This window comes from Amblyomma americanum, chromosome 4, assembly GCF_052857255.1.
Source record: "Amblyomma americanum isolate KBUSLIRL-KWMA chromosome 4, ASM5285725v1, whole genome shotgun sequence".
Lineage (NCBI taxonomy): Eukaryota > Metazoa > Arthropoda > Arachnida > Ixodida > Ixodidae > Amblyomma > Amblyomma americanum.
The window spans coordinates 178978498-178991307 of NC_135500.1; the positions used below are offsets into that span (position 1 = coordinate 178978498).

The 12810-nt window shown below is 47.2% G+C and overlaps 2 protein-coding genes across 2 annotated transcripts; one reads left to right on the plus strand and one right to left on the minus strand.

The window, feature by feature from the left end:
- Positions 1-577: 577 nt before the first annotated feature.
- Positions 578-6920, plus strand: LOC144128763 (thiol S-methyltransferase TMT1A-like). Its single transcript, XM_077662432.1, has 2 exons — positions 578-1360; positions 4789-6920. Exons 1-2 carry the CDS (start codon positions 818-820, stop codon positions 5023-5025), a joined length of 780 nt encoding a protein of 259 aa, XP_077518558.1. The 5' UTR covers positions 578-817; the 3' UTR covers positions 5026-6920.
- Positions 6921-7064: 144 nt separating this feature from the next.
- On the minus strand, positions 7065-10650 carry LOC144128762 (cotranscriptional regulator ARB2A homolog). The gene has a single exon (XM_077662431.1). The coding sequence runs from the start codon at positions 10484-10486 to the stop codon at positions 9455-9457; it is 1032 nt and encodes a 343-aa protein (XP_077518557.1). The 5' UTR covers positions 10487-10650; the 3' UTR covers positions 7065-9454.
- Between the last annotated feature and the right edge of the window lie 2160 nt (positions 10651-12810).

The window sequence follows — 12810 nt, forward strand, 5'->3', positions numbered from 1 at the left end:
GATAGGACCAAACTCGAAAGTAAACACTGTATGGGCGTTTCCCCTTTCAAGTAACCGTGACGACACGGCGCCGGCGTATTAAGCATCAGGCTTTGCATATCGGCTTTCCTTTTTCCCTGCCCGCAAGGACCGAAGCCTGCCTGCTGAAGCCTTTGAGGTCACATTCCTTTTGGTGCGCTCTTTCACGTGTACACGGCGGCGGCGGAGGAACCCCAATTCGGAGGCTCCGGAGCGTCTCGCGCGGCCGCCGCTTTTCTTTCCGGCAAGGGGGCAACAAACCGGTTTCACTGGCGGCTTGCAGGGATCTTCAGCCATGGTGGTCACAAACATCCCCGTACAGTTCAAGGAACACGCTCATTCTACCTAAAAACGCACTTTGCAGCTTGTCGCGCCACCTGTGATATAAAACTTAAGTCATTTTCTGCAATTTTTTATTTGCAAAACGCAGTAAACAATTACAATGATAATGTACAGAGGCCGCATACAACAGCGAGGTCTAAAAAATTGCCTGCAGAAGATTTCACATGTTATAGGGGAGCTGCACACATAACATAATTTCGAAACTTGCGGCTGGTGCACCCTCGCAACGTCAAGATTCGAGCGCGGATGCTAGCGGCGTCTGCAAGAGCGGGCGCGACGGTAAGGAGGAGGTGACAGCGGCAAAAGGGGTTCCCGACCGGCGCAGCCATCCGAAAACGTCGCTGTTTGCGCTGCCACTTCAGGACTTCGGTTTTCCTTGCTTTTGTTCCTCGGAAAAGACGTTCGCGCGCGTGCTGCCGTTTATCTAAGAGCCTCTCCCAACCTGTCCTTGGAGAACATGTCCAATGTGTACGGCAGCAGGAGCCGCGAGAACTTCGCGCTGTACTTGGTGGCCGGCGTTCCGCTGACGCTGTTCGTGATGTGCCTGCTCCTTCGCCGGCAGCGGAAGGAGGCGCAGAGGCGCTTCTTCGCCTGGGTTTACGCCAAGTACTACGCCGACCACAATGCCGCGATTCTGGCGCCCCTCAAGCGCGAACTGTTCGCCGACATGAACCAGATCGTGTCCGCGGACCCGGTTCTCCGAGCACGAGGGGCCATCAGGATCGTGGAGATCGGCGTCGGCACGGGAACCAACCTGGCCTACTACCCGCCGGGCAGCAAGGTGATCTCGGTGGAACCCAACCCGTACTTCGAGAACATCTTCAGGGAGAACCGATGCGCATTCCCCAATGTGGAGATCGAGCGCTTCGTGCTGGGCAAGGCCGAGGACATGTCTTCGATACCGTCCGACAGTGTGGACTGCGTCGTGTCCACGCTGGTGTTGTGCTCCGTCGAGCACATGGGCTTCGCAATACGTGAGGTCAAGCGCATACTTGTCAGGGTGGGTACCTTGCCTTCGCATGGAGCTGGTGGCCAAGTGGTATTTGCTTTCGGTTCACCTTGTCAATATTCTCCTTTTCTGCATGCCTGCAGAAGTGTGTGGGCAGGATACGTCATATTGGCGAACGTAATGATTTTTTCTTGCTGTCGTGCAGCCCATTCCTGGTGAAAAACAAAAACAAACTGGAGTTCGCTGATCCTTGCAACTAGCACCTGAAGTGGCGCGCTTCATGTCCATCTTAGCCGCCGCGCATTTTTGTGCTGTTGCGTTATTTTTTTTTAAATACGTATGCGAAACACTAATAAGTGAAAGTCAAGAAATATTTGTTTCGGAGGTGAAACGATCTGCAATCATTCTAAATTGATGCATGTACTCGTATATGCCAGGCAGTAGCTGTGCGTGACTCAGTCAAGGCCGCCTTGATTAGAGCATATACCATCTTGTGAAAATAGAATGAAGGAGGCAGCAGTACAAATGTCCACTTTTTCACAGGCGCGTATAATAGAGGCTTCTAGCTTATATACCATGCAAGTATATCGGTTTGCCGGACGCCAGCTGCGCAGGCGCGGTGGCCCCGCCTGGCACCGTCCCTGCCTGTGCGCGTGCTCATGAAGCGTCCGATAAACCGGTACACGTCTACGCTAGTGCGTCAGCGTTATGCTAAAAGCTTCTAATGCTATACCGCACAAATTCCCCTTCGTTTGTCATTGACCGTTGCCGGGTCTACATTGTATGATAATTTGCGATTGGTCATGGAAAAATTCCGTTTTTCGATATTGATATCAACAGTGGCAGTGATCGTTGTCTGGCTTTGCCAGAATGTCGCAGTTCACGCATCTTTTTTTTTTTCAGTTCGTGTACCCAAAGACGCACTGAATTATTTGCGTTCAAAGACGGCACGTCCACATGCTGCAGCCTAATTATTTCCGCAGCATAGTTGCAGGCTTCATTATCTCAAATGAGAAATTTCTTTGTCTCTGCTCGCCAAGCACGTGAAGATGACAAAGCACGCGGCGTACATCAATTACGACTTCAAAAAACACGGCACCCGCCGCGGTGGCTCAGTGGTTAGGGCGCTCGACTACTGATCCGGAGCTCCCGGGTTCGAACCCGACCGCGGCGGCTGCGTTTTTATGGAGGAAAAACGCTAAGGCGCCCGTGTGCTGTGCGATGTGAGTGCACGTTAAAGATCCCCAGGCGGTCGAAATTATTCCGGAGCCCTCCACTACGGCACCCCTTCTTCCTTTCTTCTTTCACTCCCTCCTTTATCCCTTCCCTTACGGCGCGGTTCAGGTGTCCAACGATATATGAGACAGATACTGCGCCATTTTCTTTCCCCAAAAACCAATTAATTATGCGACGATAGGAGATGCACGGCGGTTGACTGCGACGTCATTACAATTAGGTCTACGCCATGCATTGGCTGGGCGGCGTTCTTTGAGGGTCGTTTGCCGATTCAGTCTTTAGTTATAAGAGAGTACGTATTATCGGGATTTTACGAAATGCTAACGGGAAAAACGCCACCGATCGAACCGAACAAGAGGGAATACAAACGCAGAACGATCGAGAATTGTCAGTGCCAAGAGCGGTCACTGCATGCAGTTCCGAATGATAGCTGACCAGGGAGTATATTTAATCGTCCTCACTTTCAACCTTATCATTTAGGTGCTCGCATTTCACGTGGTCAACCGCGAAGTCCCTAGCGAGATTCGTCCTCTCGGTACACATGCGTTTGCCTCGCAGTTCGTGCGGGCTCCATGTGGCGCGCGAAAAAGATAGCGACGCGAAGAGGCGGTGCGGCGACGTTCGCTCCGTCGCCTCCAAGAAAGTGAAGGCGACAGGCGACGTGCACCAGCGACGTGCACAGCAGCCTCTGTGTTTGCACACGCCCGTAACCTGCACTCTCTCATAAAATTTTGTGGACGTGTCTCACAGCCAGGGCAAAAGAAACATTTACGCTACGGCGGCGGTGTAACGGCAGCGGCGACGACCAAGCCGGCGTGCTTGCGGAGACTGAAGTTGCATCACGCATTAATAATAATAATAATAATAATAATAATAATAATAATAATAATAATAATAATAATAATAATAATAATAATAATAATAATTGGTTTTGGGGGAAAGGAAATGGCGCAGTATTTGTCTCATATATCGGCGGACACCTGAACCGCGCCGTAAGGGAAGGGGTAAAGGAGGGAGTGAAAGAAGAGAGGAACAAATAGGTCCGTAGTGGAGGGCTCCGGAATAATTTCGACCACCTGGGGATCTTTAACGTGCACTGACATCGCACAGCACACGGGCGCCTTAGCGTTTTGCCTCCATAAAAACGCAGCCGCCGCGGTCAGGTTCGAACCCGGGAAGGTGTGCTTTCGTTCGGTGCCTGCGCACTTCGGCTTAGTTAAAACACTCCTGTAAACTGTCACTGCAATCTGCTTGTGAGCAAACTATAATATGCAAATTAGAATTACGCGCCGCGATGTGTTTCTGCGGCGGCAGTGGATCGAGCGCCGGTACCCGTGGCTCGACATGCATCTCTACCTGCAATGCGCCCGCTCGTACAGCCCGCTCCAAATGTTGTTAGCCCCCCGTAACCAACAAGCAGATTGTTCTCATTATTTGAATGTTGCGGATCTGCCTCACAGCTACAGCAAAGCAAATATTTTTGTCTACAGCGGCGATGACCAAGACGACGCGCTTGTTGAGGCGAACAGAGATCTCTGAGGAGAAGCCGTGACAAACCGGAAACGGCCAGTGAATGTCTGATTGGCAAACAGCGGGGGGGGGGGGGGGGGGGGGGGGGGGGGGGGGGGGCTTAAAGGCGACAAGTGAAATTTTCTGTTGGTGCAGACCCGAGCGACGAGGCAAGCGATACGGCAAAAATGCTTCGCACGACGGCGTCGCATGTCGCTTGCCGCCGTCGCCAGTGCCGTGGTTACTTTCTTTCTTATGCCATAGATAATGCAACCGCGCTATTTTTGAATGTTCGAAGCCATGCGCCACGTCGTGGCAGCCAACGGAGATAGAAGCGCTCGTCCCGTTCTTGGTATTGACAAAAGACGAATAAGACACCCTTTTTGCATGGGCGTTTTCAACGGCAGTTAAGTTGACGGTCAGATGAACTTAAGCACTGCTTTATGCTTTTGTTCAAGACCTGTGCACAAGTGTCCCACTTTGAGTGGTCGGTTTGAGGCTCTTCGAGAGCTCAGTCAAAGGAAAAAGGTCATGCATCATACATGGTGGCACGAGATGCTGAATGCGGGAAAGGGAAGCATTGACGAAATGTTAGAGCGAGCGCTTATCCTGGTGCGCGGCGTGGATCCCCGTCAAAACGCAAGGCTGCGCAAGGCTGCGCACTGAGCAAAAGCGCGTGCACATAGAAAGTGAAAAAAAAAGTATTGAAAAGCTGTGATTGTTGTGTAATGCAGGGTGGCAGCTTCTACTACGTAGAGCACATCGGCTACAAGGAAGGAAGCTGGTCGTACCGGCTGCAGCAGCTCGTGCAGCCGCTGTGGTCATTGCTGAGTGACGGCTGCCAGCTGACGCGAGACGTGCCATCATATGTCGAGTTCATTGGCTTCCGTGAGATGTTCGAGAAGGTGCACTACCCGCCCGAGATGCCTTTCGTGGTCCGGCCGACGCTCGTCGGCAAAGCCATCAAGTAGACAGTGGCCGCAACCGGCAATGCGCAACCTGTGTGCAGTCACGTTTTCTGCATGCAGCCATAGCAGACCCTCAGCTGGAATCCTACTAGGGCATGCGCTGCTGCCAATAACAGAGCAGTGTGTGATCCAGATGTGCTGTTCTATGCGTTCTTGAGACGCACATGTTTGACACCTACACCAGAATGCAGCGTAAGCCCAAAACTGGACGAAAAATTTAGCACTCGAAGCATAGGACAAAAGTAGAACACACCATATTTACATGTGGTACCACATGTACATGTGGTGTCCTCTTTGTTTCGTCCTGTGTATCGAGTGCTACATTTCTCGTCATGGTATACCAACTCTGCCCAAACAGCTACCCTTACCAAAACTAGAGTGCATACCACCGATAAGACAAATTGAATCTCTAGCTCAACATTCCACTGTCACTGCTGAACACACTGCTGAATGCTCGACTACGATAAGTGCATGAGGTGGATGGCCTGCATGGCTATTCCTCTAAGACTATGTTTTGCTACCAATGACACTGTTTCTCCTGGCACACAAGATGAGTAAAGAAACAAGAGGAATGTCAGCTGGTTAGTGGTATGCTGCATGTGCAAAAAAGTGCTGTATTTACATGGACACTGGACACGTCGATAATGTAAAAGGTTCGCAGATTAAGTTGAGTGAAATTCTGATTAGGATCCTTTCACAGAGACCATGCCATCTTTAGTTTGCTGTATTTGTTTCAGTTCTCAAGAATGTCCATTTATAGGAAATGAAGAGCACCAAAATGAATGGCATCCTGCAAATCAGTTTGCTCGCAGTGTGGTATGTGCTTCCTGTTTTATGCTAATTCGTTTGGGACTGTTTGCAGATTTGTCCAAGGACAGTTTGTGAATATAGGCCATAACCCTAGAAACAAAATACAAGCGAATAATCAAAGCATGGTATATATTATACTGCCACTATTGTCTTAGCTTCTTATTTATGTTCAGCAGTACTTTTAAATATGCACATGCATGCATACCCTTCTGTAGGCTTATTTTTTCTTGCTATTCCATTTCTAGAGAGAAAAAAAAATTAGTAAAACCAATTTCCTTTGCAGCTAATGCAGAGATTATTGGTGATCGACTTGCCCGCTTTTTTTCTCTATCAGAGGCATTTGACAGTTTCAAAAGAGAAAATGAAGTGAATTCATTAAAGATCAGATGATGTAAATGCATGTAATGTTAAGTTTGTGTAGCTAGTGACTTTTGAACTGCCTGTGCATAGAATTAAACTGGTCTTGGCCGCGCCATTTTTATACAAATAGTTAAACTATACGCTATATGTTCAAGCGTTTGTATGTGCCAACTAACTTAATTTCAGTGCAGTAAACTTAATTGTGCATTATTACAAATTTAATGCCATTTGACTTGAAACATTGTATGTGTTTAAAGTTGCTAGCCTTTGTTAAATAATGAGAAAAAAGTTAAGTACTATTTAACCATGGTTATACCAAAACGTTGATTGATAGTGTTTTTGCAGTGGCACGGTCCAAATTTCGAGCGTGGTCAGTTATGGTTGGACATCGATTTTGGTTCAAATCAAGCAAGGTAAAATTTTGGGGGTGGGTCTAATTTTGGCTAGGAAATCAGTGAGAAAGCACAAATTTGTGCTATGTAGAAGATGACGATGAGTGGGCAGTGCGGCTGGATGGAGCAAATGGAAGTTGATGAAGAAGACGCTCTGTAATGTATAGTGCGAGAGTGTGGTGCAGTTTAAGACGAGACGTATTCGGCTGTGGCAATATATTCGGCTGTGGGAATAGCCTAGTAGTCTCGCACAGCGTCCTGTGAAGCTGATCTGTTCACACCACCGCGGGTTCGACACCAAGTCGTGGAATGATTTCTTTTTCTGCCTCTTTTTCTATCTAGCCACATTTTGACACTGTCTAGGCTGACGGTCAATTTCAGACAGCGGACAGGTCATGTGGTGATGAGTGGGGTTGGTGCATTGAGTAGAGCTGTCGATCTAGAACACAATGTGAGACCATGCATGGTGAAACAAAAGAGTGAAAACTGTAACAAAGGTGGTTTACTTTGCAAAAACAAGTAAGCAATGAAAGAACTTCTCGAACTTTTGCTCAGGTGACTAAACTGTGCAGCGCACAAACATGTACAGAACATTATACTGTGCTCCTATATTTGTCAGTGGCAAGGAAGTCACCCTTTGTATTGTTCAGTTTTGGAAAAGCAAAATGACACAATAAAGAAATCCTGCACTAAAAGTGCACTACCAAAACACATTTTTGTCACTCATTGTCACATCCAAACACTTTTCATCGTAAGATGCAACACTGTAGGAACTGTAGCAACAAATGCACCTAAAATGTGCTGAGCAACAGAAATATGCACATAATTGTAAAATATCAAAGAAAACATGCAGCAATTGGGCTTAACATCTTCATCATTATGCTTCACGACATACCCACTTCTCAGTGATTGGCCATTTTTAAAAGCTCCTAGTTGCATTGCTCGCGAGTTTTCTTCACACATTACATGATGTGACCTGAGGCACAGAAATCACAGCGATGTGGACAACATATTCCCAGAACATGTCTTATTCTGAAATAACATAGCGAACTCCTGATTGTGAGAGTTTTTCTTCCATGAGGTATTCGAACAGATTGGCTGGCTCACCCAGTGTTTTTGATTAAAAGAAAGCAGACAGGATGAGACAAGACTGAGATATCTGCTCATGACATGCTAATGTTCTTTTTTCAAGCACAATTAAGCACAACATAGCCTCAAGGTAAGTACTTATTCAGGCCATGCCCACACACTGCAGCAGAGAAATAACAATTTTCTATCATATAAGAAATTCCCTTTTGCATGTAGTGAACCCCACCTGACATGGAAATGAAGTTCCTTCAATGCAAGCAATATACTTTGCCAAGCACGATGTTGCATCTAAGCAGACTTGGTCCTTCGTGAATGTTTGGATATCAATAAGTATTCTTGGTCACATAATATGTAACAGGTGCCTGCTCTGCAGCATTCTAAAAATTCATGTTTCAAAAACAATTTCATCTGGGAGCCAGTGCCTGTCTGATTTGTTTGTATCCTTCAGTGATGCTGCTATCTTTAGGATATTCTCTTGGAGCTGTCGAACGGACAATTGTAAAGCACCATACCAGCATACTCATCAACAGTACGACAACTGAAGTGATCATGAGCCAAAATAAATCTTATCCAACATGTCCGTGCTAGTGCCTTTTAAGAGGTTGTCAGCAGTGAAAAAAAAAAAAAAAAGAAACTGGCCTACAATTGCTAGCTCTTCTGCCCAGAGCCATTCAATGTTTTTAAATGTTGCCTTTAACAAGAGGACACACTACACTTGAGATCAGACAGCTACCCAAAAGAACATCGCCAATGATTATATAATTAACCTACTTGTCCAATTTTAAGAAGCACCTTTTATCATGAAAAATCAACTTACCATCTCAAGTTATTGAAGTCAATATAAAACAAAAGCTATGAAAATGTGATCTCTCTTATGGCTACAAGAAAATGTAAGTCTCACAACCTCGGCTATGCCTGAATCGGGAGAATGCGGCACATACACTAACCTGAGTCCTGAGGTAGGCATCTGCTTCGAAACAAACTTCTGTAAGGTGTAATGAATGGAATGTCAACACAAATGCTGGCGCCATAGACTTGAGCACTAAAAACACTGACATTCGTGCCTCATTACTTTAGAAAACACAATTTCCTTTGCTTTTTTTTTACATCAAGCACCAAAAACAGACAACACTCCTATTTAACGTTGCTTATAGTGTGAACACCTCCAAAATTCTTGGCTATCTTCAGCAAAGAATATCAGCTTTAGAACAAACATAACAAATAGCGATTGTATTGTGATTTTTCCATTCTGCACAAATGTGCAAGGAATGACTACTGGCGAGGTAGCAAAAAGTTGCACCTTGAGCAGCATGCTTCAGGTCTTTTAGAATAGTAACAAAGACACAAACAAAAGCTTCTCACACCTCAGTGCCAAATAACAGGAAATTTAGGCAACAAGTGTGAAAATGCTGTAGTTGGAAGAGCCATAAAAAAAGGCACCCTTTTTTTGAATTCCTTGTTTAAATGACACCTTATATATTCAAGCATGATAAATCAGACTGGTAACAGCATTTCTTTGGAAGAACAAGCCCGACTAAACAAAGCCTCAAATGCAGCATGCATTGCCACTTGATTACCTTATGCTACAGATGTACAGGAAAGCCAAGCCACTAGAGGTCTGCTGTGAATACTCTGATCAAACCAGCTTTTGCTGGGCACACTGTGTGCATGCTTATCGGCGCATGCACAACCAACAAGGGAAGCAGTAAGGCAAACTGTGCAGCACATATCTCGGTGGCACTGCTGACAGGAGCAAAGGCACTAGGTGATCAGAAGCTGTGCTACGAATCGCTATGCTCTCCGTTCGCAGCCAACATTTTGTGGTACGCCGTCCCCAGAAACTCGAAGACGGACGCGAAGCACGACCACGATGTCATTTCGTGGGTCACGGTGCCAGCAGACACTCGCCTGACGTCGGCGGTGCCGTCATGCCTCTCCCTCAGCGGCCTGTCCAGCGGCTCCGGGCTCGACACCCAGTTTCGCCCAACTTGGTAGAAAAACTGCCCAACGCGCGGATGCACTTTCTGGCGCATGAAACTGTGCACAGAGTCCGTTAGCGCCACGGCAAAAACGCGACTGGAGAACGAACCGAAGAACTCCATGGCAACGTTGACCGCAACGACACCTCCGTAGCTGTGCGCTACAACGGCGATATGGCGCGCGGGTGCCTTCTTCTCCACGATGAACTCCCAGACGTGCCGCGCGTGTTTCTCAGGGGTTTCACACTCACGCACGGGGACCCGCACACCGTTGATGGTGCGGTGAGTGTCGTTCGTGTTGAGCACGATCACGGCGTAGCCCAGCCCCTGCGCTCTCCTTATGAACGGCAGCTGTGTTCCTTTTTTGAGCGAGTCGTTGATTATGAGTCGCCGCGACCACTGGCCGGCACGCACGACGCCGCTGCCGTGAATTAGTATCAGGAGACGGTCTTTGTTGGCGAACACGTCTTCCGACGCAAAGATAAACGAACTTGGCTCATCGTCCTGGGCGTTGACGGGCACTGTGATACGCGTCAGGCGTGTCTCCGTCTCCAAGAGATGGTAAACGTGTTCGGTGATAACGTCACCTAGCGCTTCGTAACGCCGCTGGTTGTAACTGAGATCGTCGGGGCGTACCTGAAAGAGGTACGGCTCGCCAGTCTTCACGTTCCTCAGCTGACCGAAATCGTTGAAGTAGTAACCAAAGTCGGCAATCGTGGATGGAAATGGACAGAAGTCCTCGTCATCGATGTCCGTTGCCTGACGTACGAGCGATCGCTTTCGTGGGAATCCCTCATTTCCCGCGTCCGCGGCACCATGTTTTGATATCGACATCACTCAAAACACCTAGAAAACTGTAACCCAGACAACAGTTATTCAGCGTCAACGTACTACACTGCACTTAACCAATCAAAATCGCTTATACATTACGCGCAAACTGTTTACGCCAGACAACAAATGACTTGGATTGTTTCCAAGTGGCACCAAGTGGTTTCTGCTAGGGCTGGTCTTGGATTGCAACGACATAGCGCAAATCAATCCTTTTCACAGTTTCGCTCCCGATTACGCAGCCACACACAATTTAGCATCGCATAATCCCGTATGCTCACCACGCTAAATAATCTTTCTAAAGAAAATTGTCTTCCGTCTTTATGTTGCACTATAGGCATTATGCGTCAAAATGCATTTCCACCGCGGAATCTACGAAGACGCTCCTGAAGTTTCAACCAACGTTCTTAGTTTAAACTGTTTAAACAGTTTGCCTTTTCTTGGAATCCACTCCGTTACCCTAAAGGACCAGCGGTTATCTTGCCTTCCTATTACTTGACCTGCCCAAGCCCATTTCTTCCTCATGATTTCGACTAGGATGTCATTAACCCGCGTTTGTTCCCTCACCCATTCTGCCCGCTTCCAGTCTCTTTAGCGGGCAGAATGGGTGAGGGAACAAACGCGGGTTAATGACATCGTATTCTCACGAATACGATCTTAGTTCTTGTTTAAATGAAGTAATTGTTCGCATTCTGTCACGAGACAGTTTAAACTGTTTAAAGGAAGCTGTTTAAGAACGTTGGTTTCAACCATTGCAACGCTAACCGCGCACAATGCGAAAGCTGCTTGTTTTGGGTCGCTAATGCTGCAGACGATTATAATTAATCCTTATCACATCATAAAAGTACATCATCTAAACTTGGTAATTGGAAAGCAAGACTTTCAAATGCCTGCGCGAATAAGCGAGCGGTTTTAATGGTAACATACAACAGCGCTGTATATATCTTACCAGTACTCACCTACGGGGCAGAAACGTGGAGGCTTACGAAAAGGGTTCAACTCAAGTTAAGGGCAACGCAGAGAGCTATGGAAAGAAAAATGGTAGGTTTAACGTTAACATACCGGAAGCGGTCAGAATGGGTGAGGGAACAAACGTGGGCTAATGATAGCTAGTCGAAATCAAGAGTAAGAAATGGGCTTGGGCATGTAAAGTAATACGAAAGCAAGATAACCGCCGGTCCTTAAGGGTAACGGAGGGGATTCCAAGAAAAGGCAAACGTAGCAAGGGGCGGCAGAAGGTTGGGGGCGGATGAGATTAAGAAATATGCGGGCATATATACGGTGAGCGCAGCTGTGAGGTGGAAAATCATGAAATGAGTGATAAAAATATTAAGGGTTTATGGGTTTATGGGGGTTTAACGTCCCAAAGCGACTCAGGCTATGAGAGAAGCCGTAGTGAAGGGCTCCGAAAATTTCGACCATCTGGTGTTCTTTAACGTGCACTGACATCGCACAGTACACGGGCCTCTAGAATTTCGCCTCCACCGAAATTCGACCGGCGCGGCCGGGATCGAACCCACGTCTTTCGGGCCAGCAGCCGAGCCACCGCGGCCACCGCGGCGGCTTGATAAAAATATTAAGAGGAACCCTGCTTCACAGTTGCTGCAGTGAGTGCCCTCCTAATCGTTAAACTTATCCTGTTACTTCTTCCCTTTCTTTCATCACGTACCATTAGTTGGTTTTTTGAGGAAAGGGAATGGCGAATCTGTCTCACATCTCGGTGGGGACAGTGGGCACCTGAACCATGCTGTAAGGGAAGGCTTAAAGAAGGGAGTGAAAGAAGCAAGGAAGAAAGAGGTGCCTTAGTGGAGGGCTCCGGAATAATTTCGGCCACCTGGGGATCTTTAACGTGCACTGACATCGCACAGCACACGGGTGCGATTTGCGTTTCGCCTCCATTGAAACGCGTCTATCGCGATCGGGTTGGAACCCGAGAACTCCGGCTCAGTAGCTGCTCAGTACTCGCTCCATGATGTGATTTCTCAACACACCTCCTAAGAGAGAGGGGGGGGGGGGTGTTTTTCTGAATGCACCCCGTTTTACAGCGTTTTCCTCGTCTGCGTTACGCGAGCGATATTGAAAAGGTAGTTCTGTTCATAATGTTATGCTAGTAGTAAGAATTTCAGCGCAGTTTCTCGACACATTTTTATGTAGTCCTTGTTCATTAGTTCTGTCTATTCATGAATACTACCTCAGTTCTTGTGTAAATGAAGTAATTGTTCGTATTCTGTCATGCGTGTTGAAAATCCTACGCGGCACATAAAGCGCACAAATAAAAAAATATTGAAAATGACTAACGCTTCTCTGAATTTCCTGTTATGGTTGACATA

Bases quoted from the DNA above. Each gene is read 5' to 3' on its own strand.
- LOC144128763 (XM_077662432.1), top strand. From the start codon at position 818: ATGTCCAATGTGTACGGCAGCAGGAGCCGCGAGAACTTCGCGCTGTAC. The intron at 1,361-4,788 runs GTGGGTACCTTG...TGTGTAATGCAG, and splicing joins TCAAGCGCATACTTGTCAGG to GGTGGCAGCTTCTACTACGT.
- LOC144128762 (XM_077662431.1), bottom strand. From the start codon at position 10,486: ATGTCGATATCAAAACATGGTGCCGCGGACGCGGGAAATGAGGGATTC.